General features: G+C 41.6%; 1 protein-coding gene across 7 annotated transcripts in view; it reads left to right on the top strand.

Annotated features, from left to right (window-relative positions):
* Positions 1-27,457, top strand: part of ANKS1B (ankyrin repeat and sterile alpha motif domain containing 1B) — a 587,732-nt gene that overhangs the window by 278,411 nt on the left and 281,864 nt on the right. For all 7 annotated transcript variants that reach the window (XM_029079026.2, XM_029079024.2, XM_029079025.2 and 4 more), the window contains 2 exons: positions 18,773-19,365; positions 24,979-25,051. In XM_029079026.2, the coding sequence (XP_028934859.1) occupies positions 18,773-19,365; positions 24,979-25,051 (666 nt within the window). The remainder of the gene's footprint in view (positions 1-18,772; positions 19,366-24,978; positions 25,052-27,457) is intronic.

Below are 27,457 nucleotides of genomic sequence, written 5' to 3'. Positions count from 1 at the left end.
AGATTATGATTCTGTTTATTTTTAAATTTTGCCATATTGGAAATATTGTTTTCATCATTTCAGTCTTCAGGCTCATAAGAGTAAGCACTCTGGATTTTCAGGTTCTGGTCTGTCTATAATTTGTCCTTGAAGTGAGACTACCTTTTAATGACTGCAGAATGAAATTCAGATCCCTGATGCTTAGTTCTTAAAAAAAAAATTCAAAAAATCCACAGGTGACTTCTTAAGCAGTGCATCCTGACATTCCTAACAACCAGTAAAGTGTCTCTGTTTTTGCATAAAAACATTCCCCCCATTAGCGATGTTACATCTTGTATTTGACCATTGGCTTTAAAATACTCAATCACCTTGCCCCCCTCCTATCTTGCCTCATCAGTTTCCTTCTACAATCCAGTCCGCTAACTTGGCTCCTCTAATGCCAACTCACTCCCTGAACTTTCATTTTGTCTATTTCACTGCTGACCCCTTGCCCACGTCTTGCCTCTGGCCTGGAACTCTCTTTCCCTTCATATCTGACAGACCATCTCTCCCCACGTTCAAAACCTTATTAAAATCACATCTTCTCCAAGAGGCCTTCCTCAGTTAGGCCTCATTTCCCGAAGTCCCTATCCTTTCTGCATCTTCCTTGCACTTGGATCTGCACCCTTTATTTACTCTATACTCAGCCCCATTTATTTATTCTCCCAGAATTTATTGTGAGAAGCAGCATGGCTTAGTGGAAAGAGCCCAGGCTTTGGAGTCAGAGGTCGTGGGTTCTAATCCCAGCCCTGCCACTTGCCAGGTGTGTGACCTTGGGCAAGTCACTTAACTTCTCTGTGCCTCAGTTACATCATCTGTAAAATGGGGATGAAAACTGTGAGCCCCACGTGGCACAAACTGATTACCTTGTATCTACCGCAGCGTTTAGAACAGTGCTTGGCACATAGCTTTTAACAAATGCCAACATTATTATTTATTTGCGTAGCTGTAATGTATTTTCGTGTCTCTAAGTTCCTTGTGGGCGGGGAACTTGTCCACCAACTCTGTTATATTGGACTCTCCCAAAGTCTTAATACAGTGTTCTGCTTACAGTAAGTGCTCAACAAATAGGATTGATTGATTTTGTGAGGTTGCAGAATGGTAAGAGTTAGAAATGACCTTGGTGATTTTATAGACAGTGATTCCTGAATAATCCTTCCAAATGTCGAGCCTGAGCTTGATGTTAAGGGAGGAAAATTGCACCCTATCTTGGGCCAGGGCACGTTGCCGCTGCATGGCTTTGCCCAGATGATAAATTACAGGGCTACACACTCCCAAAAGGGGTCATGATATGGCAGGTGCTTCAGAGTTTAATGGTGGGAATTCTCCTCCCAGAAAGCTCTGCTTTGGAAACCCTCTCTTCCCACCCCCACCAGAGAAAGCAAAAGATCCCCTCATTCCTCCCTTCTTAGCAACCCCAGCGATCATCCTCTCCACTGGGTTGGAGGAGGAATCCTGGGGAGCGTGCATAGCCTATGAAAGCGTTGATATTTTTTATCATCCAAGTGTGTTGGAGGGGAGGGATGATTAACCCCTGTGAAGGTGTGGTAAATCCCTCTGACATGGAGAATACGGGATTTGCCGGCTCTCATTACTTTAGGCTCAGGTAAAATAGCCATCTTAAAGAGTACTTCTTCATCAGGTACTCTTGACATTTTCTGTACTATGACATTGTGTTAATTCTGATTGTAAAATGATGTCCTGTGTCTATTGCCTGTGCTTGACATTTGGAGCTGAAGTTATCCACAGCAGTTTCCTTTTTGTCTTCACAATAGCAAATCAAATTGACTAGAATCTCTCAGAATTATGGGTTTGTGATTTAGCTAGAAGACAAGTACTTCTCATTTTTAATTCATTTTCTGTACTGTTGGAAATTTTCAGAGTAATTCCTTTCCATCTCTAAACACAAGAATCTTTTCAGGGTCGTTGGTCTCAGCCCTTATTAATTAATGGAGTATCACTCCCATCCCAGATTTCTCTAGGTCAACAAGAAGTCGCGATCAAGCATTTTATAGCATATGTTCCAAGAGCTCTTCTATCTGGCAGAGCGGCTGTAGGGATCCTGAGAGAACAGGCTGAGATACTCGTCTGTGGAATTTGTATACATAAAGCTCTCAGAATTATTTTGTCCAACTCTCATGTGTATTATGGTAAACAAACTTCCCTCTCTATTCCAATTTTAGTCATATCATAAAACAGCATTCCATAATTATTTCCACCATGCCTTGCCACTTCTTCAGTGCACAGGAGCCCAGAAACATCAAACCATAACTCACACCTTTCACAGATATTTTTTCCAGGATTGCTCTTGTACAAGGGTGGGGAAAAGAGGTCCTGATCAAATGCAGAAGCAGTATGGAGGTCTAGTAATCAGTCAATCTATGTGTGGCTTTTTTAAAAATTTGTAATGCTATTTTCTAAGGCCCTATACTAAGGGCAGGTGTAGACACAAGATAATCAAGTTGGACACTGTCCCTTTCCCGCATGGGCTTAGAGTCTTAATCCCCATTTTATAGATTCATTCATTCATTCAATAGTATTTATTGAGCGCTTACTCTGTGCAGAGCACTGTACTAAGCGCTTGGAATGTACAAATCGGTAACAGATAGAGACAGTCCCTGCCCTTTGACGGGTTTACCGTCTAATCAGGGGAGACGGACAGACAAGAACAATAGCAATAAATAGAATCAACTTATTACCAGATAAGTGGTTGAGGCTCAGAGAAGTTAAGTGAGTTGCTCAAGGTCACACACTCAGCAGGCACGGGGCAGAGCTGGGACTAGAATCCAGGTCCTCTGATGCCTAGGTCCATGCTCTTTCCACTAGGTCATGCTGCTGCTCACGTTGCTTTGAGTATCTGCTGTGTGCGGACCACTTTATTAATCATTTGGGAAAGTACAATGCAACAGTTTTGGTATACATGAGACGAGGAGCTTACATTCTTGTGTTCTTGCTACTGCAGATGAGAGAATTGTTACAAAAGTCCAGCACTGTTTCTCTATTTCTAATTTATTCTGATTAGTGGTATTTATTGAGTGCTTACTGCATGCAGAGCACTTGGGAGAGTACAGTACAACAGATTTGATAGACTCTCTTCCCACAATGAGCTTACAGTGTAGATGACTATATTAAGATAATCATTACAGGGCCAGCTTCTTGTGCTTTTGTCCTTCATAGGTGGGAGTGGGCAGCTATGTAAAGATACTTCTTTTTATAATTAGAGAAGATTAGAGCCGTGGGTTAGACTATCTTGTCACCAAAAATCTACCCTAGGCCAGGGTCCCTCTTTACCCAATCCCCGGTATGCCATTGCACAGATTAGAACTCGACTCTCCTGCCCCGAAATCCCATGCACTTTCCACTTGGCCACACTCCTTCTCCATATATTGGCCTTAGTGCCTTTTGTGAAATAATTTTCCAAATTGACAGTCAGTAGATTTTACCCAGTACAGAAGTTACACATTAGGAGCAAGTAGGCTGCTTATGATATTGGCCATTCAATTACTGAAGAGACAGCAGTGGCATCTGGGAATGGTAGAGGGGTTTGAGCAGCCTGAATATGGAAGAAGCTAGAGGCCTAGAGGAAATCCCGGCTCCAAACTTGTCTGCTGGGTGATCTTGGGTAAGGGACTTAACTTCTCTGTGCCTCAGTTACCTGATCTTTAAAATGGTGAGTAAATCCTACTCCCTCCTGCTTAGATTGTGCACCCCATGTGGGACAGGGACTGTGTCCAACCTGATTATCTTGTCCTAGTACAGCCTAGTACAATGCTTGGCATATAGGAAATATTTAACACTACCATAAAAAGGCCCTAAAATTGACTTTGCTCACTTGACCAACACAGTCCCAACAGTAAAGGACAGACTAATTTTAATAGAAAATAAAGCCAAAAGAATAACCTCTGTGGTATAGAGTATCAGGATGTTCAGATAAGATTATGATAGTAGAGTCCAGACAGTTAATATTGAGGCACAGAAAAAAGCCAGACTGCTTAATGAAGGAAACAGGTGTGATAAATCTTTTGGAGAAAATTTCATTCTTCAGGGCGATGTCTTTCAGGCATCAGATTGCCATCAGACCATCCTTGATCTGAGTCGTCCTAATTCTGCCCAAAAGCAAAAGTGCTTGATTAATGACCCTAAACCTGTCACTAAAGTAAATTTACTTTGCCACAATCATTAGCTCACCTGCCCTAAAACTGACAACAAATGACAAAGGGAAAGAAAAATGTTATAAGGAGCTGGACATTTCATTGCAGCTGCACTTAAATCTGACAAGCTGATCATTATGAGAGATTTCGATGCATAGTTGGGGGATACTACTGAAATGTGGAAACGTCGACTGTGGACTAAAATGAGATTGAAGAACAAAGTAACAGTAGTCTATTTCTGCTTGGGTATTGTTGGGGAACCCGCTTGCAGTTACCATTCTCATCATCATCATCATCAGTGATTTATTTAAATCTAGCTGGGAGATTACAATTCAGCAGTCGGTAGTCATGATCCTGGCCCCCAACAAGGCCTTAAAACTTCTTCATGCCAGTTTGGCTGAACCGGTTATGATTGAAGGTGGCCTGTCCGTTTCCTTTTTCTGTTGGAGTTAGAGAGAGGTGAGCAACCTGTTCTGAGCTGCCATTCTTGAAGATACAGCAAGGGACTGCGACACTGGTCTTAAGATAAATTTTTAAAAGATGAATAAACCCATTAAATCTGTCCATCTTAATGGGCTAAGATGGCTATCGAAAGTCTGTGTGATCTAGCAATTTCCGGATGAGAACTATTAAGGCATTCCATTATTCTCCATTTCTGAAAAGAGCTGAGCTCGCTCGAGCCCTTCCGGACAGGCTACTGAAGGATATTATTGACCACACTGTCCCAGGAACATAATTTAGCTACAGGCCCCAGCATGACCCAGCAGATATTATTTTTGCAGCATGTAAGATGCAGGCATACGACTGCCGTATGTTTTTCCTAGACCTTATGAAATGGTTTGACTCTATAGGTGGAAATGACTTAGTACATTTGACTGCCCTGAGAAGTTCTTAAGATTCTCAAAATGCTTGTGACATCATGTCTGGCTGTATCAGAGCTGGTCTGGCCCAATTGATTCTTCGTGACACCGCTGGAGGGTTCAGTGAGAGTCCTAGATACAGATCTCTCACTGAATTATGCTTCTACTTCTGTGGAAAACTCTTCCTATTCAACAAATGACGTTACTCAAAGTCCACCCCGACCCCTTGCTCGTGCCCCTCCTCCTTCAGCCAATCAGTCATTCAATGGTATCTATTGAGCGCTTCCTGTGTTTGGAGAACAGTACTAAGTGCTCAAGAGACTACACTATTATAGAGTTGGTAGACACATTGTCTGCCCATGCAGAGCCTACTGTGTCCCACTTCAGTTACATACAAATTATGTCCAAACCATACAACTCCAACATCAATGCCCTTCTGAAATAATTGCTCATTCAGAATTATTTTTTTTCTCCCCTAGTCATACTTCCCCGACTCTGACCTCAGCACTTCTGAGACAGCTCTGCACTTACGTGCAGACTCATTTAAAACACTAAAGTTCCTGCGGTCTTACTATTTAATACTATTTGTTTAAGCACATACTATTTAATACTACTTAACAATACTATTTAAGCACATACTCGTCTGTTTGTTTTCACTGTTCGTCTGTAAGCTCCTTGAAGGCATGAATCATGTCTCCTAACTTTCTTTTCCTCTCCCAAGCACTTAGTACAGTTCTCTCCAGAACAGGCACTCAGTAAATGCTATTGATAGATTTTTGGCAATCATTTGAGATGAGCGAAACACAGATGACTCTGGCCTTGGACACACCCAAGAAGATGTGCAAATGATTGTAGATAGCGTCCCCCCAAAATGTATTAGCCTTTAAAACCAGAGAAGCCACATACATAAACCAAAAACCTAAAATGTCATCACAAAGCTAAATGCTTTCAGATAATTCTATTACCTAGGCAGCACACTGGCTCCCACAGAGGCAAGTCACAAGGAAATAGAACATCAAGTTAAGAAGGGCAGCATACCTGTCAAACAGTCTGTGATGGCATCATGGCATTAAACTCCAGTGCAAGCCAAAGATCTGCAGCCTAGTCCTGCTCTCCAACCCTCTCTATGGCCATAAGACCCAGCTGGGCCTCCTGCAGTCTTTAGAAGCTTGTTGTGGGCAGAGAACGTGTCTGTTATATTGTTAAATTGAAATCTCTCAAGTGCTCAGTATATTGCTCTGCTCAGTAAATATAATTGACAGACTGCACCCCCACGCAAGTGCCACATCTGACTCCTAGAGTAGCTTGATTACCATCAGTCAGTCGGTGGTATTTATTGAGCATTTATTGGGTGCAGAGGACTGAACTAGTTGCTTGGGAGAATGCAATATTAAAGATTTGGTAGACACATTCCCTTCTCAAAACGAGCCTATCAATCTATTGGGGTCAGTTGTAACCATTCATAATATCAAATGGCAGAAAAGAATCACAAACCACTGACCTCCAGAATAAAGGCACTCGCCTCTCTGAAATTTTGTTCATCTCCACACAGATATGGTAGATTGACCATGTGAAAAGAATGAACAACAGAAGAATACCAAACAGTTGCTATTCGGTGAAGTAAAACTGGGGGACCGGAAGGTGAGGAGAGTGAGGAAACATTTAAGGATTCAGTAAATAAGCTTCAGTTAATGCTATATTTCAGCTAAAATCAGGGAGACAACTGCTTGTCTTGTATCTCCTCCAGAGCTTAGTGCAGATCCTGGCAAATAGTAAGTGCTTAAATACCACCAAAAAATAAATAAATACCGAAGCAGACAGAGCAGCGTGGCACACTAAAATGCAGAAATAAGCAATTCTCTTTGAGTAGAAGCTTCTTAAGAATCATGAGACAGGGAGGCATAGGAGTAACAGGATTGGGTGCTACGAACATCAAGCCAAAGACAGCCTTTGTGTGTGAGCAGTGTGATTTGGAATGTCAGTCCCTCTGTGTCCTCTTCAGTCACCCAGTCAGGCCTAGGTGAGTTTTACTGTCATCCTCATCTTCTTTGAGAACAAAAGGCAACATACTCTTTCTCCCTCTTTCTCCCTTTCTCTGTCTCTCTCTCTCTCTGTGTCTCACTCTCTACCATCTACCCACACATATATATAGAGAGAGAGAAGTCCTTTGGTTGTCTATCTTCTCCACCACACTCACCTGCGTAAATGGAGATCACCATCAAGAATGTCACAAGGATTGATAAGTCTCACAGGATTAGGAACTGTTTTCATAACAGTATTCATATAAAAGTGTACACCATCAAAGTCTAAGATAACTAGTGTAAAATGGAATTTTTTCATCTGGAGCCTGCTGTTAAAATTTTCGGAATACTATTAAGTTATTTGCATCCTGGACTATTAGGAATATGTTTCAGTGCATTTCCACCATCCCTACAACTCCAGTTCTGTCATTTACCATGTGCTTCCGTCTTGTGGAGTGGGTAAAGGTGATAAATTGTCTGTACCAGAGCTACTCATTCAGTTAGAGAATCAAGCTTGGCAGCAGAAACCTCTAGGTGCAAAATCAGCTGCACAGATCATTACTGAACAAATCAGATTCTGTAACTGGAACAATGAATCAAAACCAGGAAATAAGCCAAGCTTGTTGGACTTGCCCCTTTATGATGCTGGCTCTATATGTGATAAACCACTAGGGCCCCAACCTTTAAGTAACTATTGGCAACATTTCCTTTCCCTGACAAGGATAGAGCTCAACTTAGATGCTTGTGATTCACGTTCTACTTGGCTACTATTGTACTGGATTTGCAAGTCAGAGGGAGAGACTTGAAATTTGTCCACTTGCAGCTTTCTTCCGTCCATCTGATGTCTCCCTGTCAGGTTTCAGACACCTTTCTTCCACCTTAGTGGCCTTCCCTGCCCAGTCTCATAGCTCATCCTCTAAAACTCGCTCTTCTTCTCCCACAGACTGGAATGGGTTGATGCAGTGCGTGAACTCTGGCTAAAGTGGCTGTGAGGAATGGGTGCCCCCGGGGAGATGAAAAAGGGATATGTCAATTCTGTAGCCTTCCAATCCCATCCTATGCCATTGTTTTTGGTTTTTTAATGGTATTTGTTAAGTACTTACTACACGTCAGGCACTATTCTAGACTCTGGGGTAAATACAAGCTAATCAGGTTGAACATAGTCTCTGTCCCACCTGGGGCTCACAGTCTTAAATCCCCATTTAACAGATGAGGTAACTGAAGCTCAGAGAAGTGAAGTGGCTCACCCAAAGTCACACAGCAGACAAGTGGCAGATCTGAGACTAGAACCCAGGTTCTTCTCACTCCCGAGCCCGTGATTTATCCACTAGACCAGTTCTCCAACTTGTGGGCAGGGAACATGCTATCATCTCTACCGTATTGTACTCTCCCAAGCGCTTGGTACAGTGCTCTGCACACAGTAAGCGCTCAATAAATACCCTTGATTGATTCATTGAAGGTGATCAGAACAGTGCTTGGCACAAGGTAAGTGCTCAACAAATACCATCATGATTATGACTCTTGTGGCTTTCAAAGTAAGCATGATAACATAAACTGCAGATCCAGTCTAAGGACAGGAAATGGAAATGGAAAGGAAATGCATGCTTGTAGATAGAAGTTGGCCAGTGACAGAACACCAAAAAGTTGGATTCCCAATCGCAGGTGAAATCACATATTCTATGCCGGCTTGTGGCTTGATGATTGTGCGACCTCCATTTTGTGGGAATCGGCTCAATTTGGCCCAGACTAAGAGCACTTCTCTCAGGTACATGGACCCAACTGGCCCAGAGGCTTTGTGTTCCTAGCCCAGGTCTGAGGGAAACCTGGCCCAAACTCTGAGCTGCGGCAGAGAAAAGCTGGGTGACAAAATGGACAGAAAAGCATCTGAGACTGTTTTAGAATCCGACAGGGGACCGACAATAATAATCATGAGAATAGTGGTATTTGCTAAGCACTCACATATGTGCTAGGCACTGTACTAATCGCTGGGGTAGATACAAGAAGATTGGGTTGAACATAGTCCCTGTCCCTCGTAGGGGTCACAGCCTTGATCTCCATTTTACAGATGAAGTAACTGCGGTTCAGAGAAGTAAAGTGACTTGTTCACGGTCACACAGCAGACAAACCGAAAACCAGGCTAATGCCAAACCCCTCACCACCCTACCTTTGATATATTCTCCGGGTTATATTTGAAAATGGTTATTACAGTGCGTAGCGTACAGTAAATGCTTACCAAATACCATTGATTGAAACAAAGCAAAGCTAAACATGAGTTACCAATGAGTAAATATACTTGTTTGTCCATCTATTGTCAGTGTTGCTGCAGCACTGGCTTATGTATTTTCATTTCTTAATATCTTCGGGTGCTATCATTTTATTCGTTCATCCGTGATTTTCATACAGACTGGTTTTAGAGTGGTTGGAAGATCTGTTAGTTGATCAGTGGTATTTATTGAGCACCTGCGGTGTACAGAGCACTGTGCTAAGCATGTGGGAAATTACAGTACAACAGAGTTGGTAGACACATTTTCGTCTGCCTTCCCAACTGAAGAATGGTAGAAGAAAGACGCTGCAGTTGATCCAGAAAATTTGAAGTCATCATTTCAAAATTCTGTGCTTGCTCTAGCAATGATTGATTTCGATTTGAAAGTGTTCTTTGACTGCAGTGCTATTTTGAACTGATTGAAGGCTCTACTGGATTCAGGACTCCCTTTCCTAGTGTCAGTGATTGCTCACAAGAATTAGTTATGAGTGACATAATTGCTCAATTGCTATCCGCCTTATTGTGTGCATTCCAAAGGATAATTTTTCCTAAATAAATGAACTCCGAAAATGATATTTGAAAGAGTAAAATAAAAACATATTTGCATGATTCATGCCAAACAACCACATATCCAGAATTAACATCTCAGCAGCAGCAGCAAATGAGTACTTGTGAAATTAAGATCTTGAGACTATGAGTGTAAATATTTTTGAATTTGATTTCCGTCTTAATTTTGATTTAAAAGCATTAATGAGGAGGTAACCATTTCCACTGCAGCAAGCAATTGCACATATTTAGAGTTCCTGATTTGCAATGAATAAATTCACAATGGGGTTGTCCTCTAGCCACTGTGTTTTCTGCTAATAGTAGGCTGTTGTCTCAAAGGTACTTCCATAAGAAGAACATAATAAAGAGAAGAACAGTATGAGGATTCAGACCCCTGCTTTTCCTGTGAATGCCCCACTACCTTAATCTTTTTTCCTCCTAATCTCTGCTCTGCCACTCTGTGTGACCTTGGGCAAGTGACTTCACTGCTCTGTGTCTGCTTCCTTATGTGTAAAGTAGAGGTTAAATGATTGCACTCTGTCTTGTTTGGACTGTGAGCCACATGTGGGAGAGGGACTTCGTCCAACCTAATTAACTTGTATCATCTATCCCAAAGCTTAATTCAGTGCTCAGCACATAGTAAATGCTTAAGAAATGCCACCATATTGTAGCTCATTTAATCAGTTGCTTTGTCAGTCTAAACAGATTTTTGTGTGTGTTTGTGGTTATTGCTATTTCCCTCTACACTTGCAGTCATTCTTAGTATCATGGATTGCTTTGTGGTCATTCTTATTTTAAACCAACCAATTCTGATCTCTTACTCCACCCTCTTTCCAACTACCTACTCGGTTTGTCTCTGAGACAACAAAGAGAGTACAGTAGACTTAAGAAACACTATCCATGCCGTCAGGTAATGTAATGGGGCAAATGGTCAAGAAAGTAAATTAGAGTCTGCAGAGGTAATAAAGTAGGTAAACAGCGTGGCTTAGTGAGTAGAGCACAGGCTGGGGAGTCAGAAGGTCATGGATTCTAATCCCAGCTCTGCCACTTATCTGCTCTGTGACCTTGGGCAAGTCACTTCACTTCTCTGTGCCTCAGTTACCCCATCTGTAAAATGGGGATCAAGGCTGTGAGCCTCATGAGAGACAGGGACTGTTGTCCATACTGAGTTGCTTGTATCGAACCCCAGTGCTTAGTACAGTGCCTGCACACAGTGAGCTCTTAAATACCATTATTAATACCATTATTATTATTATTACTACATATGTGCTATGGGAAATGTGAGTGCCCAGGTAATAATAATTTTCATGTTTGTTAAGTGCTTCGTATATGCCAGGCACTGTACTGAGCTCTGGGGTAGGTACAAGATAATTGGATTGGACACAGTCCCTTTCCTACAAGGGATTCATAGTCTCAATCCCCATTTTACAGGTGAGGAAACTGAGGCCCAGAGAAGTTAAGTACCTGACTCGGGGTCACAGAGCAGGCAAGTGGCAGAGCCAGGTTTTAGAGCCCAGGTTCTCGACTTTCAGTTTTGTGCTCTTTCCACTAGGCCATGTTGCTTCTTGTACGACAATCAATCAGTGGTAGTTATTGAGCGTTTACTTTGTGTAGAGCGTTACACTATATCCTGTTTTCTAAATGGTATTTGTGAAGCGCATACTATGTGGCAGGCACTGTACTAAGCATCGGAGTAGATTCAAGGTAATCAGGTTGGAACAGTCCACGGCCCACATGGTGCTCTCCGTATTCAAGCCCGTTTTACAGATGAGGTAAATGAGGCAAAGTAAAGTGACTTGCACAAGGTCAGACAGCAGACAAGTGGTAGAGCTGGGATTAGAACCCAGATCCTTCAGACTTCCAGACCCATATTCTGTCCAGTAAGCCTTGGGAGAGTACTGATATTTAGAGAGCCAGGTTTTTATAAGGTCCCTTTTGGAAAAAGCAGAGCTTCCAAGTGTCACTTTCAAGCACTGAACCCTCCACTGCACATGAATCCCTGGCCCTGTCGGCTCTGTTTGTTGCACCTGTGCCACCTCTCTGCTCCTTTTGACGTTTCCACAGTGCTGTCCCTTTTCCTCTCCCTGTAAAATGACACAGTGCCCCAAACCCTACAGAGAGAGAAATGATAAATTTGCTCTGTGACTGTGCTAGCTATCTCTACCCCAACTAACAAGGATTGCTCCACTCGTATCCTTAAATATGGTCAGTGGCAAAATTAAGCAGGCAAGTAATTTGCTTGAACTTATCGGAACTTGATTGCTAGTTTTGCTTTCTTCTGTATCAAACCAAAGAGTCACATGAACAGCTAAAGCTAATGTTTTATTTCCCTAGGTGTTAACATGTGTGCAGAGGACATACTGTTCCCCTTTCTGGAGTAAAGTGATGCAGGATTTGAATTGATGAATAGTACAGGTGCCATAATAGTGTTGTTGCCATGGCTATACCACAAATCTAAGGAGTTTTATTTCACATATGCTTTTACCATAGCAACAGCAGTGCTGACAACGGGAGATGCAATTTATTCTTTGTGATTTTGTGCATGTTCTGGGTATTTATTATTAATGGGCATTATACTTCTGATGACTCTCCAGCTCCTTTGAAATGAGGGATCTCCGGGGAGGTATATATGGGGAAAGAAAGGTTCCTCTGACGGAAATAAGAAATCCATTTAATCCATTGGAATCTAGTGTATTACAAACCCCTTACTGGGAAAATTAAAGTGACTTTAAGTCCAAACCATGCGTTTTCCTATTGTAAATTGAAGCACACAGTCATTATTCATTTCTATAGTAATTAAGAGTAACTTTCTGCCTATTCTCATAACAAAAAAATCTTTTATGTAAAGTTATGGCACTAATTATTTTCTTGGTTTTTCTTAAAGGCTCAAGACCAGTTCTTATTTTCATGTTCATTGGGAATAACTAAAATTTTTAGAGTATAAAACAACTCTTATATAAGAAAAATCTGTATACCACCCCACAATCAAATTTAAAAGGCCTGCTCTTCCATGATACTCTGATATGTTGACTATAGTGCCACAGTCAACAGGGTTTAAAAAAAAATTGAGGTAGTGCTAAGGTTTGGGTCAATTTATCAGTTTATCTCCGTGCCCTGCGAAGTAAACTGAAAGCCATCTCCTTTAGAAGTGGAAGTGCTGTAGAAGTTCAAAGACAAATGAAAATCTGATCCCATGAACTCAGTGTGTTCTAGAAAGAAAGAATTTAATGGCTGAGGGAGAGAAGGACAGTGGTGGGAAGGATTAAAGTGCCAAACTTCTTTTGCTTTCAAAGGCTACTTCTTTTCGTAGAATATGAATACCAAGACACATTGGACACTTAGCCAGACATGTGCAGAAATTTCGCAGTCTGCGTGCCAATGTAACAGTTGGAAATCATGAAGTTTTGAGAAGTACAACATACGTTAAAAAGTGGACCGATCATCTTCCCTTCTCTTGGGAAGGCAGAGAGTTAAGAAAGAAGTTTTGAAATGGCGGAAGCAACAGCCTGACAACATGGTCTTATCTGGCTTGTGAGCAGCTCGTAGACAAACATAGATGGGCTTGGAATACTGTCGACGTGGTGAGATTATCCAGCTAGATCCGATATAGTTTAGGCCAAAGCTCCTTAAGAATTTCTCCAGGCTATTACAGAATGGCAACTGGTAGCATTCCACTGATAAGGTGGGGATTTCATCACAGACTGCTTCTTCTGACAGTCAGCTTTCAGGTTTTAGCATTTGCATTTGTAGCAATAGCATTTTCTTCCAGTTATCACCTGTCTTGGGAGGTAGCCAGAGAAATCCTCAAATGGCCACTGATTTGCCTACTAGGATAAATTACTGGATGATTGCTTAATTTTTTCCTAAAGGAAGTAGATGCCAAAAGATCACAGAAATAAATGCAGTGGTTGTAGAGTGACCGTCTTCCTTCTTAGAGGACTGCGATTTTTAACTTTCTAAGTGGGACCCAAGACAAATATTTGATAAGCACTTACTATTTTCCAGGCACTGTTCTAAGCACTGGGGTAGATACAAGATAATTGGGTTGGACATAGTCTCTGTCCCACAGAGGGTTCACAGTCTTAATCCTCATTTTTCAGATGAGTGAACTGAGGCACTGAGAAATGAAGTGACATGCCCAAGGCCACACAGCAGACAAGTGGCAGAACTGGTCTTAGAACCCAGGTCCTTCTGACTCCCAGGCCTTTGCGCTACCCATTAGGCCATTCTGCTCCTCATATAAAATACGTATGAAATAATAATAATAATGTTGGTATTTGTTAAGCGCTTACTATGTGCAGAGCACTGTTCTAAGCCTTAGGGTAGACACAGGGGAATCAGGTCTCCCACCTGGGGCTCACAGTCTTAATCCCCATTTTACAGATGAGGTAACTGAGGCACAGAGAAGTTAAGTGACTTGCCCACAGTCACACAGCTGACAAGTGGCAGAGCCGGAATTCGAACTCATGACCTCTGACTCCAAAGCCCGTGCTCTTTCCACTGAGCCACGCTGCTTCTCTAATATATATACACACAATTTTTAAAGCATGAATGTTCTTATTCTAGTCCATGATTGTTGACCACTCCATTAGACTGTAAATTATTTTAGAGCAGGGAATGTATGTTTTGCTTAGAGTAAGCATTCAATAAATAAAATTGATTGATTGATTGCTACTCGTACTCTACTAGGTGCTTAGCACAGTGCTCTGCATCCAATTGCCCTTCCTTCAATTAAATTCCATTGACAGATGTCCAATAGATTTTTCTTTGCCGTAGATTCATGGTCAAGAATTTTATGGGCCTGTAAATTATAGCACCCTATTGCTATGATTCTCCAATGTTGCCAAATTTAGTGCCAAGACACAGATTTCCATCGAGGTGATTTCAGGCATTAGGGAGATTTTCAATTCTGAAATCCTTTGGGGCTGCCCCATCCCAAGATAAACTCAGGCAGATCATTCTGGATTTTGCTCTTCCAGTGGAATGGGGGAGGGCGAGTTTCAAACCATTTGACTCTCACTTGTGGGAGTCCTAGTCATCGAGATTAACCGAGCACCTACTGTGTGCAGCACTGTACGAAGAACCTTCTAGGCTCTAAGTTTTTTGTGGGCAGGGAATGTGTGTGCTAACTCTGTTGTACTCTCCCAAGCACTCAGTACAGTGTTCTGCACATAAGCACTCAATAAATATCATGGATTGATTGGGAGAGGACAACAGAAGTACTAGCATAATACCTGCCCACAGGGCGTTTGCAATCTATGACACTTGCAAAAATAGGGCAGTCTGGTTCTTCCCCTTTCTTCATCTCCCTCCTCTATTCTTCCACTCCAGCATTCTGATGGATTCCAATGGTCTCAAGGGATTTTATTCCACACAGTGCATTCAGGATTTCAGACACTAAGGGCCTGAGAACCTGAAAGTAGCTCACTGTACCTGTGGAGAAACAGTGTGTCCTGGTGATTAAGAGCATGGGTCTGGAAGTCAGAGGGTCCAGCTCTTCCACTTGTCTGCTATATGACCTTGGTCAAGGCCTTTAGCTTCTTTGTGCCTCACTTATCTCACCTATAAAATGGGGATTAAGACTGTGAGCCCTATGTGGGACAAGGATTCCATCCAATCTGATTATCTTGTATCTAATCTAGTGCTTAGAACAGTGACTGGCATGCTATAAACCTGTTGTGGCCAGGGATTGTTTCTCTTTACTGCTGTATTATTCTTCCCAAGCATTTAGTACAGTGCCCTGCACACAGTAAGTGCTCAATAAATACAATCGAATGAGTGAATGAATGAGTGTTTAACAAATGCTAAAGAAAAAAGGGAGAGCAAGATCCAGAATCAGTGGGCAACCTGATCTGGACCCCTCTGGGGCACCTGTAGCCCACAATAGGACTCTTAAAGCCATCATGAGATTGCCTTGAACAATGGCCCCAAGTTTGACTAGGTTTGGGGACTAGTCCTGGCCTGCCCCAGGAATCCATATTAGCAGAAATACTTACTGACATGCTCCCCAACTCAACTGACAAGTGATCTGTATCCCTAGCTTTGCGGGTGAGCCATTTGTCTCATGGTTTACCCTTGCTAACCACAAGCAATCAGTCAATCACTGGTGTTTATTGAGTGCTTATTATCTGCAGAGCACTTGTTACTAAGCTCTTGGGAGAGTACAATACAACAGAATTAGCAGACACATTCCCTGCCCATAGCAAGCTCACAGTCTAGAAGACTGTAGGTCAAAGATAGAATAGACAGCATGGAGCAATGGGAATTTTCTTCCATTTGCAAAGATTAGTGTTTAATCTCAAGCTCACTACTCCAAACTTTTTATAAAGTAGTGAGTGGGACAGAGCAGAGCATAACATTTAAGGAAAAGGAATGATTCTTATCTTTTAGAAAAATGATGTTTGCTTCAAGGAAAGTTGAAGGACACTATGGCGAGAACATACCTGGCTAGAATTCATGATCTAATATAACTCCCCAGAGGAGAACTCCACAAAACAGGAAAAGATGGAGTCACACGGACAGCAACTTTTGTTTTCTTGAGTCAGAGGCCTCCTTCTCAAATCTAAGATTTATTTAAATGAAGTACTGAGACTTTAACTTTTAGGGATGCATAATGATGTAATTGGTACACCTACCTGGGTGAATTTTTATTATTTATTCGATACACACTTCCATTGTGAAGTACAAAATACTGGAAAGGCAACCTGAATACTGCGATAAAGTAAATTATACTAAATTTATAGAAAAATTATATATAACTTCTCTAGCTATGGCTAGGAAAAACAGGCTACTCCCTGAAAGTAGAAAATAAGAAAATTAACTAAATTGACCTTTGTATTTCTATCACTAAATCCTGTCAGTTCAACCTTTACAGCATCACCAAAATCTGCCCTTTCCTCTCCATTGAAACTGCTACCATGTAAATCCCAGCTCTTATCTTATCCTGCCTTGATTTCTGTAACAGCCTCCTTGCTGACCTCCCTGCCTCTGGTGTCTCCCCACCCTGGTCCATACTTCACTCAGCTGCCGAGATCATTTTTCTACGGAAACATTTAGTCCATGTTTCCCCACTCCTCAAGAACTTCCAGAAGTTGCCCATCCACCTTTGCATCAAACAGAAACTCCTTACCATCAGCTTTAAAGCACTCAATCACCTTGCCCTCTCTTACCTCACCTTGCTGCTCTCCTATTACAACCCAGCCCACACACTTCACTCCTCTAGTGCCAGCTGCTCACTGCACCTCGTTCTCATCTATTTCGCCACTGACCTCTCGCCCACGTCCCGCCTCTGGCCTGAAACACCTTTCCTCTTCGAATCTGACAATCACTCTTCCAACCTTCAAAGCCTTATTGAAGACATGTCTCCTCCAAGATACCTTTCCGGGACTAAGCCCTCATTTCTCCTTTTCCCATTCTCTGCTGCAACACCCTGATTTGCTCCCTTTAATCACCCCTTCCCCAGCCCCACAGCACTCATATCTGTAATTATTTACATTACTCTCCATCTTCCTCCCTCTAAACTGTGAGCTGCTTGTGAGCAGGGAATGTGTCTACCAAAATGTGTCTACCTACTCTATTATATTGTACTCTCCCAAGTGCTTAGTATAGTGCTCAGCACACAATAAGCACTCAATAAATATGATTGATTCCTACCAGGTTTCCCTTTTGAACAAAGGGGAAAAGGAGTGATTTTAATTATTTCGCCCTGATTTCTTCATATAAACCCATCAGGCTGTCTTTTCTCTTTTCCTGCAACTCATGACTAGTTAGGGTCTTGGGAATGCACATTAACACTTTTGGGACAGCAGAGAATCATTTAGCACAAATGTGCTCGGTCTGGTATGTTTATTTACATTTTAGGATTTAGTTAAAGTTTCCTTGTTAAGCACCTAATTCACAGTATCACATAGTGCAAAGAATCAGGTTCTTCCCTGGGCTCGTCAGTCTCTTTTGTTAAGGATCCGAAGTGACGGAGACTCCACCGTTACTCTTGGCATCCAATTTTATAGCACAGTAGGATTCTAATAGCCTAGCAGTTCTTCTCTGGGTCCTTCTGAAACCTCTTCTGTTTTGATTTAATAACATCTCCCTTTGTGATATCTTCAGTGGACATGGAACACAACAGGTCACCCCCTTACTACAGGCAAATTTGAAATACTTGAAGAAATTTATTGTCATCCCTGCAGTTTCTTTTGTCTCAATTAATCCCAATTCCTTTAAAGCTCCTCCTTCTGCCTTTTTTCCACACTTCTAATGATTTTCTTGTTCTTCTCATGAGCCTATCCACTTTCTCTACTTGATTTTTAAAGTGTGATTACCAAAATGGAATGTGATAGGCTAATGTAGACATGTCTAGTGGAGCACGTAGTAGAAAAGTGACTTCCACACTTGCATGGCATAATCCTGTTAAAGCAAGCCTGTGCCATGTTGACTTTTTAATACAAGTCATGCTGATTCGTATGCATTTCATAGGGACCTAGGATTCCTAGATCTTTTTTCTGCTGAACTCTGCCTAACCATTCTTGCACATATTTTACAATCAATTGCTGGGTTTTTGTTTTTTTATTTTGTTTCTTTATTATTATGAATTAGAAGTTATCATTTTCAGGGTAAGCAGTCAAAAGGTAGCTAAAATAACTCTTAGAATTTAACTCTACTAATCCTATTCTGGTGTTTATATATTACCAGAGTTGAAAGAAAGCTGAGAAATGGCAAATCAACCTGCCTGTTTACTGTCTGATGGATAAATATTCCTGTTAAAGAATCAAACAAATCTAGAAATGAGTCAGAGCAGAACCCGGCTAGCCCAGGGTTCAGCACAACACTACTAGTATTTCCAATGTTTTGGGTGAAATGAAAGATGACAAAACAAAAGCCATTCTGAGCCGTGACAGCATATTTATTCTTTCGCAGATAATCTTTGTCTTCAGGAAAAAAGTCCTATTCCCGAGGAACCTGAACCTGGGCAATTTGCTGGCCTGCTTCACGGATCTTCTCCAGCTTGTGAGTCTCCTGAAAATCCACTGCAGCTCTATAGTAAAGCCCATCAGACTGAAGAGACATCAGAAGGAACCGGGTTGATAACTAATTCAATACCTCCTAAGCAACCACCACCAGAAAACAACCCAGAAACTGTAGTGAAGAAAATTAAACCCAAAGTGGTAAACAGGACAATATTTCATACAAAAATTAATCAACTAGAAAACCGGACCTTTATCGGCACGAGAACGACACGGAATGGCACCATGAGGAATGGCGACCAATGGATTATTAGCACGGGGGCGTTTGTGGAGCGGGCATGTACACTCGGGAGGATACGGTCCTTGCCCAGAGCCCTTCTAGATTTGCATTTATCCAGAAATGTATCCAAGTCAGACTCTGATCTCATTACCTATCCTTTGAGCGAGAAAACATCAAGAGTCAACTGGAGCGAGCCCTCAACCACTGAACATAGTTCGAAAGGGAATTCTGAACGAACACCATCCTTCACTTCAGAATGGGAAGAAGTAAGTACTGGACTCTCTGTCATTTGTGGGAAAAATTGGTTAATGGGGGGAAAATAAGCTTCCATACCTATTTAAGATTTAGAAAGGTGAGAAAAACAATGGGAATGAAGAATGATAAATATTCAGAAGGGGCAGTCTCCTGGAGTAATGTGTGGTGATTTTTGTGCAAATATGAAGGGAAAAGCATAGTTCTATCTGTGTAGGAAAATCTATCGTTTCCATAGGAATTGATTTTAAGGAAATAATGGCTATCCGGGCAGTACAAGAGAGTGTTCACAATATACCTTACAAATGTAGATGACAGACTGAGTGTAATATTTATGCTGATGCTTCCCTGCTTCTTATAGGTCCTTGTAAAATGCTTCATTAGCTTGTCCTTTTCCTTTAGAGCACCAAGTGCCCTAGGAATGCCTTGAAGGCTCCTTACCATCAGAACTTTAGTAGCAAACCTTTGTATGGGCTGTATGGTTTTAAATAATGGCAAAACTATGTGTTCTGGTTTTTTCATTTCCAGTATCCTTTGCAGTGACATCTAGCATTTTCTGGGTCATTTTTTTGGCTGCTACCCACTGGGTGAGTGATTTGAGGGCGCAGCCTCTTATGCCCCCCAGGAGCCTTTCCTGAGCTGTAACACATCAATCAGTAGTATTTATGTGTGCCTCATGGGTGCAGAGCACTGCAGGAAGTACTGTGACAGTACATCAGATACTCCTTCCTTCAAGATGGTTAACATCTAATGGGCAAGATGAGACCCATGGATAAGATATTAAAAGGAGCGGAAATATGGATAGCTGAAAAAATAAGTGCAGAGCACATCATCCTGTGGAATGGTTTGCGTCATTTTTATCTCAATCTCTGTTTAATACTTGGTCGCATTCTGAGCCGGCTTCAGATGGTAAGCAGAATAAGCCACTGCCTCAGGGTGTTGCGTGTTAGCTTCTCTTCTAGACTGTAAACTCGCTGTGGGGAGGGAATGTGTCTATTATATTGTACTCTCCCAAGTGCTTAGTACTGTGCTCAGCACACAGTAAGTGCTGAATAAATAAGATTGACTGACAAACTGACTCGGGTTGCCATGCTTGACCTTCCAAAGATGAGAAACAGCGTGGCATAGTGAATAGAGCACAGGCCTGGGAGTCAGAAGGACCTGGGTTCTAATCCCGGCTCTGCCACTTGCCTATTGGGTGATCTTGGGCAAGTCACTTTACTACTCTGTGTCTCAATTATCTCATCTGTAAATTGGGGATTAAGACCCCATGTGGTACAGGGACTCTGTCCAGCCTGATTTGCTTGTATTCACCCCAGCGCATAGTACAGTGCCTGGCACATAGTAAGCACTTAGGAAAATACCAGTTATTATTCTTATTATTATTGGTGGCCACTCTTTTCTTCCCACAGATGGCAGCAGCAGTAGCATAGATTCACTAAAAGATGGCCACACTACCGTCCTTTTCAAGTTTGGCAGTGTGATAATAGTGGTCCATTAGTGGGGTCTTTGATATTATTATATTATTTTGTGCAGGAAGTGATGGCAATGTGCAGAATGGTGTGATGGAGGATGGGGTTGGGATGGGGTGGCCTTTTGGTCTCACCTCAGTGTAGCTGAGTATCTGCAGCCAGCCCTGTTCACATTGGAGTCTTCTCTGCTCCAATTCTGCTCACTCATCAAATTGAGATCTTCCTGCATTTTCTCCCCATCTGTAAGCACAATGTCACCTGCAACTCCCCTCTCCAGATTATTTATCAGTAATATAATGAAACAATTCCAAACTGATATCCTCTGGGGCATACTCTATGTTTCTCAGCGTAGCAGTTTCCATTTATCCACATCCTCCGTTTTGTTTCATCCACTTTGTTAGTCTTGAAAGTTTCTTCCATTCCCTAGGTATCTCAGTTCCTATCTATTCAAATGCTTATTGAGCCATTCAGACACCTCCACCGGTCTTATGAGGAATATTATCGTTCTTCAGAAGTTACATTTAAGTGCTCATCTAATCTAAACTTTATAATGGTCTCCCTGTTTGTTATGAATTGAAGCAACACTCACCAGTCTGTAATCTTCAGGGTTTACTGGAGGGCGTTTTATAGATGGGTGCTACTTTGGCGATCTACCAGACCTCCAGTGGCCATTTGTAATCACAGATGAATCATTTTCAGCAGCAATTCAGTTCCCCCTCCAAGTTTCTTCATAACTCTTAAGGAGGCTGTCATCTGGTCCTGGTGATTTATTTACAGCTAGCTTTTCAATTTAGCCTAAAACATCCTGTGTGTTTACTACAATTTAATCCAGTATCTCTGTCTTGACAGCTATGAATCACTATTTGGGTGTAGGGACTTTCTTATATCTTTCTCAGTAAAGACTGAGGGAAAAGATTAATTCAGCCTTTCTTCCACCTTCTTTTCATCCCCAAATGTTACTTTTCCATTGTGATTATTGTGACTAATAATTGGGGTACTTAAGAGCTTACTGTATCCCAAGCAAAACACTAAACACTGGATTGGATTGCGAGCCCCCTGAGAGATGGGGACTGACTGAATCTAATTCCCAAACTCTGTATTCTTTCCCAGCGCTTCGTACAGTCCTCTGCACCCAGAAAGTGCTTAATAAATGCTAGTATAATATAGTACAATCATATCTGACATGATGTACCGAAAGAATTGTTCTATCATTATCAGTACATCGTCAGGTATGATTATACTATAGTAGTTTTAACTTTAAGTTTAAACTTTTCTTTTGTAGAGAGAAGTTTTTTCCCCTGATGGATATTTTGACTTGGCCAGTTAACCATGGTGGTATATATTGATCACCTGGTCTTTTTTGCTCTGTGGCATTTATCTTTCTGCATGTCTAATACTTTTTTAAAAAATAAACCGTAGATGATGTAGCATTAGTTTTATATTTTGCTTTTTGGAAGAGTTTTTCCTGTTTTAATAGAATCCTAGAGCATAAGGGGATGTCCAAAAATCATCTGATTCATCCCCCTGTCTCTGGGTAGGATGTGAGTTCAAGTAAACCAGAAAGATGGCATCTGTAGAGAGAGAGATTCTGCAACAGCTGGGGAATTGCATTAAGGTGGCCCACATTCTTTAATGTCTTTGTGGCTCTTCTTATTGTGCTTAAGAAGTTTTAAAGATAAAAGAAACTCTGAATATGCACTGAATTAGGCTTTAGAAACTCAAATGTTCTAATCCTGACATTTCACTTGCTTTTCCTTTGCAACTTGGTAAAATTCATAACTCCTTTCTACTGCTCAGTTTCTAAGTCTGTAAGGTGATATATATATATATGGGGTGTTTATAAGTGTTTATAAGCAGGCTATTTTCCTTTGTTATGAGAATGATGCAAGGGTTTGCTGATAAATGACAGCAGCCTAAACTGCTAATTAGGTCTGCATTGTTTACTCAGTGCAGGAGCAGAACTGTATATTATGGGGATTGGAAGATGTGATCCTGAGATGTAGCATGACCAATTGGAGTGTGAGCCTGGGAATCAGAGGACCTGGATTGTAATCCCAGCTCTACCAGTATCTTCCATGTTTCTGCTGTGTGACTTTGGAAGAGCCACTTAACTTCTCTGTGCCTCAGTTACCTCCTCTATAAACTGTAGATTAAATCCTACTCCCTCTTAAATTTGAGACCCATCTGGGACAGGGACAGTCTCCAAACTGATTAACTTGTATCCACACCAGCACTTATATGCTTGGCACATAGTATGTGCTTAACAATTCTTATTATTGTTATTAATATTGTTGTTATTATCCTGGCCATAGGAGTTCACTAGATAATACCCTACAGCAATGTAATAGCATGTTGTATACTACACTGTTTAGAAAAAGTTGATATTCCAATTGCATAAAATAGATTATTTGAAATTATTGATCACATTTAATCAGTAGCATTTAATAATAATAATAATGTTGGTATTTGTTAAGCGCTTACTATGTGCCGAGCACCGTTCTAAGCGCTGGGGTAGACATAGGGGAATCAGGTTGTCCCACGTGGGGCTCACAGTCTTAATCCCCATTTTACAGATGAGGGAACTGAGGCACAGAGAAGTTAAGTGACTTGCCCACAGTCACACAGCTGACAAGTGGCAGAGCTGGGATTCGAACTCATGAGCCCTGACTCCAAAGCCCATGCTCTTTCCACTGAGCCACGCTGCTTCTCCATATTACTGAGTGCCTGCTGTGTGCACAATATTGTACTAAGCCCTTCAGGGAGTATATGTGATTCCTGCCCTCTAGGAGCTTACAAGCGCTGGGGTAGATACAAGGTAATCAGGTTGTCCCACGTGAGGCTCACCGTCTTAATCTCCATTTTACAGATGAGGTAACTGAGGCACAGAGAAGTGAAGTGACTGGCCCACAGTCACACAGCTGCCAAGAGGCAGAGGCGGGATTCGAACCCATGACCTCTGACTCCCAAGCCCGTGTTCTTTCCACTGAGCCACGCTGCTTCGGGAGAGCAGTGGTCTCTATGAAGTGAAGGAAAAAGGAGTTCCAGGCTGGATGGAAGCTGTGAGAAAGAGGCCATTTGGAAGGAGAGAGAAAAATAATGGTATCTGTTAAGCGCTTACTATGAGCCAGGCACTGTACTAAGCACTGGGGTGGATCAATTGATCAGTCCCATTCAAAATAATTTCTCAGATAGTCTTGAAGTATTTAATTTTATTAAAGTTTTGCCATGGAAAATATGCCAATACATCGTAGAACCCTGCAGAGGAAAGAGTGTCAACCAGGATGTAGTGGAAGAAGATAGTGGAAAAGTAAAAGGGAGAGAGTTGTTTGAGCGCTTTAAAGCCAGTGGTCAGGAGTTTCTTCTTGATGCAGAGAAGATGGGGTACCCTTTGGAGGCTTTTGCGGAGTGGGGAGATATGGGCAGAACAACATTTATGAAAAATCATCTGGGCAGCTAGTGAAAATAGGACTGGAGAGAGAAGAGTTTGGAATAAGGGAGAAAAGTGCCAAGCATGAGGCAGTAGTCATCAATCAATTAATCAGTGGTACTTATTGAGCACTTACTGAGTGCGGAGCACTGGACTAAGCACTTGGAGATTACAGCATAACAGAGTTCATTCATTCGTATTTATTCAGTCAGAGTTGGTAGATATGTTCCATGCCTACAAGGAGCTTAAGTAGTAGGAAGAATTGGATTCTGTAAATTTTGAGGAGGAAAAATGAAGAGGACTTGGCAAATTTCGGCAATCATCTTATTCCTTGTTGTTCAATGAAGACACAGTAACAGTCTTTTTACACTTTATGCCCCTAACAGTTATATTGCTAGTTACCACTTAAGTTTCTGCCCCAAAGCTATTAGCATGAAAAAGGTATGTGCTTGTGTGAGCTCGGGGGTGGAATAGTGAAGAGTGGGGGGGAATCTAGCCATTTTTATATAAATGTGTCGAAGAATTCTTTATAGCTGAGAGGAAAGAGATACACAATTTTTTAAGTAAAAAAAAAGTCTTCCTCTTTCCCAATCAGTTTTTGCTAGTTGCCCGAGTATGATATTGCCTTGATAATAATGCTAAGAATGACCTAATCTCGTATTAAAAGATTATCATGAACTCCAATAGATGAATTTAATGAAGCGTTTTTCCTGTTTTGTTTCTTGCAGATTGATAAAATAATGAGCTCCATAGATGTTGGAATCAACGCTGAACTGGAAGAAATGAATGATGAGGCTGCAAGTAAGAAAACTTTTCCCTATTAAAAGAAAAGTGTGGTTTGGTTTTTTTTGGTGGAGATTTTTTTTTAAAGTGGTCTTGTGCAACAGCAAAGAACTGGTGCCAGCCTTTGGACAGCTAACCTTAAATAACTAATTCTTGTCTTTTATAGTGATGCTAATGTTAGTGTTGGAAATGAATTTCCTTCAGTTTTCAACTGCTGTCGGCAACAGCTCTACTCCAAAGTGGTTTGAGCAAGAATTGGACAAGATGGCAGTAGTGATTTTGCTTTATACCCTTCCAAAAAAATTGCTTCCACAGATCTGTTTTATGAGTACATTGCATTCAGAAAACACACACTACACACATATGGTGGTCAGGATTAATTGAAATATTCAGGAGCATGATCAATCCATTCAATGTGCGATGCCTTGCTTCCGGCTTTCTGTATCAGCTCGTATGTTTTATTAACCTCCCCTTGGGGGGTCCATTGACAGCAATGGGTATGATAGCATTCTTTTTGACTGACATGAATTGTAACTTAGTCATTACTCATTTGTTACTTATTACTCGGGACTGATTTATTTTGTTTCACTAGCAGTTTCTTGGTGTCTCGTATCCTAATAATTCCTGGAACCAAGAAATAATGGGATAAATAATAAAGTTGACTCTAGAGGCAACTAACATAGGGAAATTAACTGGTTCATTCTCATCTATTTGAAGCAACGAAGAAGGGAATTTTCAGGACCAGCTTCACTTGTGGACTGTAAATGGAGATCTCTGCTGTGCTTTTAGAAATAAGCGCTTAGAGGCCAGTAGTAGCCCATGTGTTTTTCCAGAGAAAGAAATTGCTTTGGGAGAAAACAGAATGATCCCTGTTTAGCTATTCCATGAAGTAACATTAAGGTTTATATCTGAGGAGTTATTATTTCTTAGAGCCCTTTGATGGCCAATCTTCTTAGAGCTACATTTAAGTCAATAGAAGCAGCAAATGTGTCATAAGAGGAAAGGCGATTTATCTCTAGAGCGATTTAAGCGGTACAATGAAAATTGGAGTCAAGTTTGGTTAAGATGAGCTCTGAAGTGCTGTGCAGGGACTTATTTGCATGACCATTTACGACTACTCCTACATGGTTAAAGTGTTTTAGTGTTATGGAACATCGTGGGAGGTTCCATTTTGCTTATAAATTTAGAGTCGGGAGGTTCTTGAAAGGTTATCAGTCAACATTATTTGCCCAGGGGGCTGCATAAATCATCTTGAGCTGTTCAGAAATCACAAGAGACAAACAGCTGAGGGGGGTGAGGGTTAGCAGGAATAGAGACTTGGACTGCATCTCTTTATTCTTGCTCCTTCCCGTTGCCTCTATCAAGACTTACACCTCCTTTTTATTAATAGTAATCATAATAATAATAATGATGGTATTTGTTAAGCGCCTACTATATGCCAAGCACTGTTGTAAGCACTGGGGTAGATACAAGGCAATCAGGATGTCCCACTTGGGGCTCACAGTCTTAATCCCCATTTTACAGATGAGGTAACTGAGGCACGGAGAAGTTAAATGCCTTGCCTAAGGTCACACAGCAGAAAGAGCACGGGCTTTGGAGTCAGGGCTCATGAGTTCGAATCCCAGCTCTGCCACTTGTCAGCTGTGTGACTGTGGGCAAGTCACTTAACTTCTCTGTGCCTCAGTTCCCTCATCTGTAAAATGGGGATTAAGACTGTGTGCCCCACGTGGGACAACCTGATTCCCCTGTGTCTACCCCAGCGCTTAGAACAGTGCTCTGCACATAGTAAGCGCTTAACAAATACCAACAAGTGGCAGGGCTGGGATTAGAACCCACGTCTTCTGGCTCCCAAGCCCGTGTTCTTTCCACTAAGCCACGCTGCTTCTTTTTAACACCAACACTTGTCTTTGTACACTGTATGATGCGTCGTGGGGCTAGAACTAGCTTTGCTGGGGGGACGTAGAAGTCCACCAGGTTGGGAGGTCACTGGTGTTGGCCGGAAGCAAAGCTTGATTGGGAGCGATCAGCTGGTGGGGGGTAACTACAGTGTGGTCATTCCCTGAAGGTACCCTGGGAGCCAAAACTCTGGTCTTAAAGGGGCCTCGAGAAGCTCAAAAGATAGCGTGGGGCAACTTCTAATTTAGGCCTTTTCTTTTCCATCTCTAGGATGGCCTCTACAGTGACCCCTCCCATGCCTAACCTGTCAGATAGTTTGGGATGATTGCAAATTATAGATGAACAAAAAGAGGCGGTAGGGATTTTTTTTTTACATCCGATTGTAAAAGAAATATAAAAATGTGTGAGAGAGTCCAATAATTGTAGTAATGATAACACAAATAATAATTGGAATATTCATTAAGTCTTACTGTGTGCCAAGTGAAGTACTAAGTGCTGGGATAGACGTCAGCTTATCAAGTCCCACAT

This window comes from Ornithorhynchus anatinus, chromosome 14, assembly GCF_004115215.2.
Source record: "Ornithorhynchus anatinus isolate Pmale09 chromosome 14, mOrnAna1.pri.v4, whole genome shotgun sequence".
Lineage (NCBI taxonomy): Eukaryota > Metazoa > Chordata > Mammalia > Monotremata > Ornithorhynchidae > Ornithorhynchus > Ornithorhynchus anatinus.
Note: the sequence above shows the minus strand (reverse complement) of the source record. Positions and strands in the feature narration are given on the sequence as shown.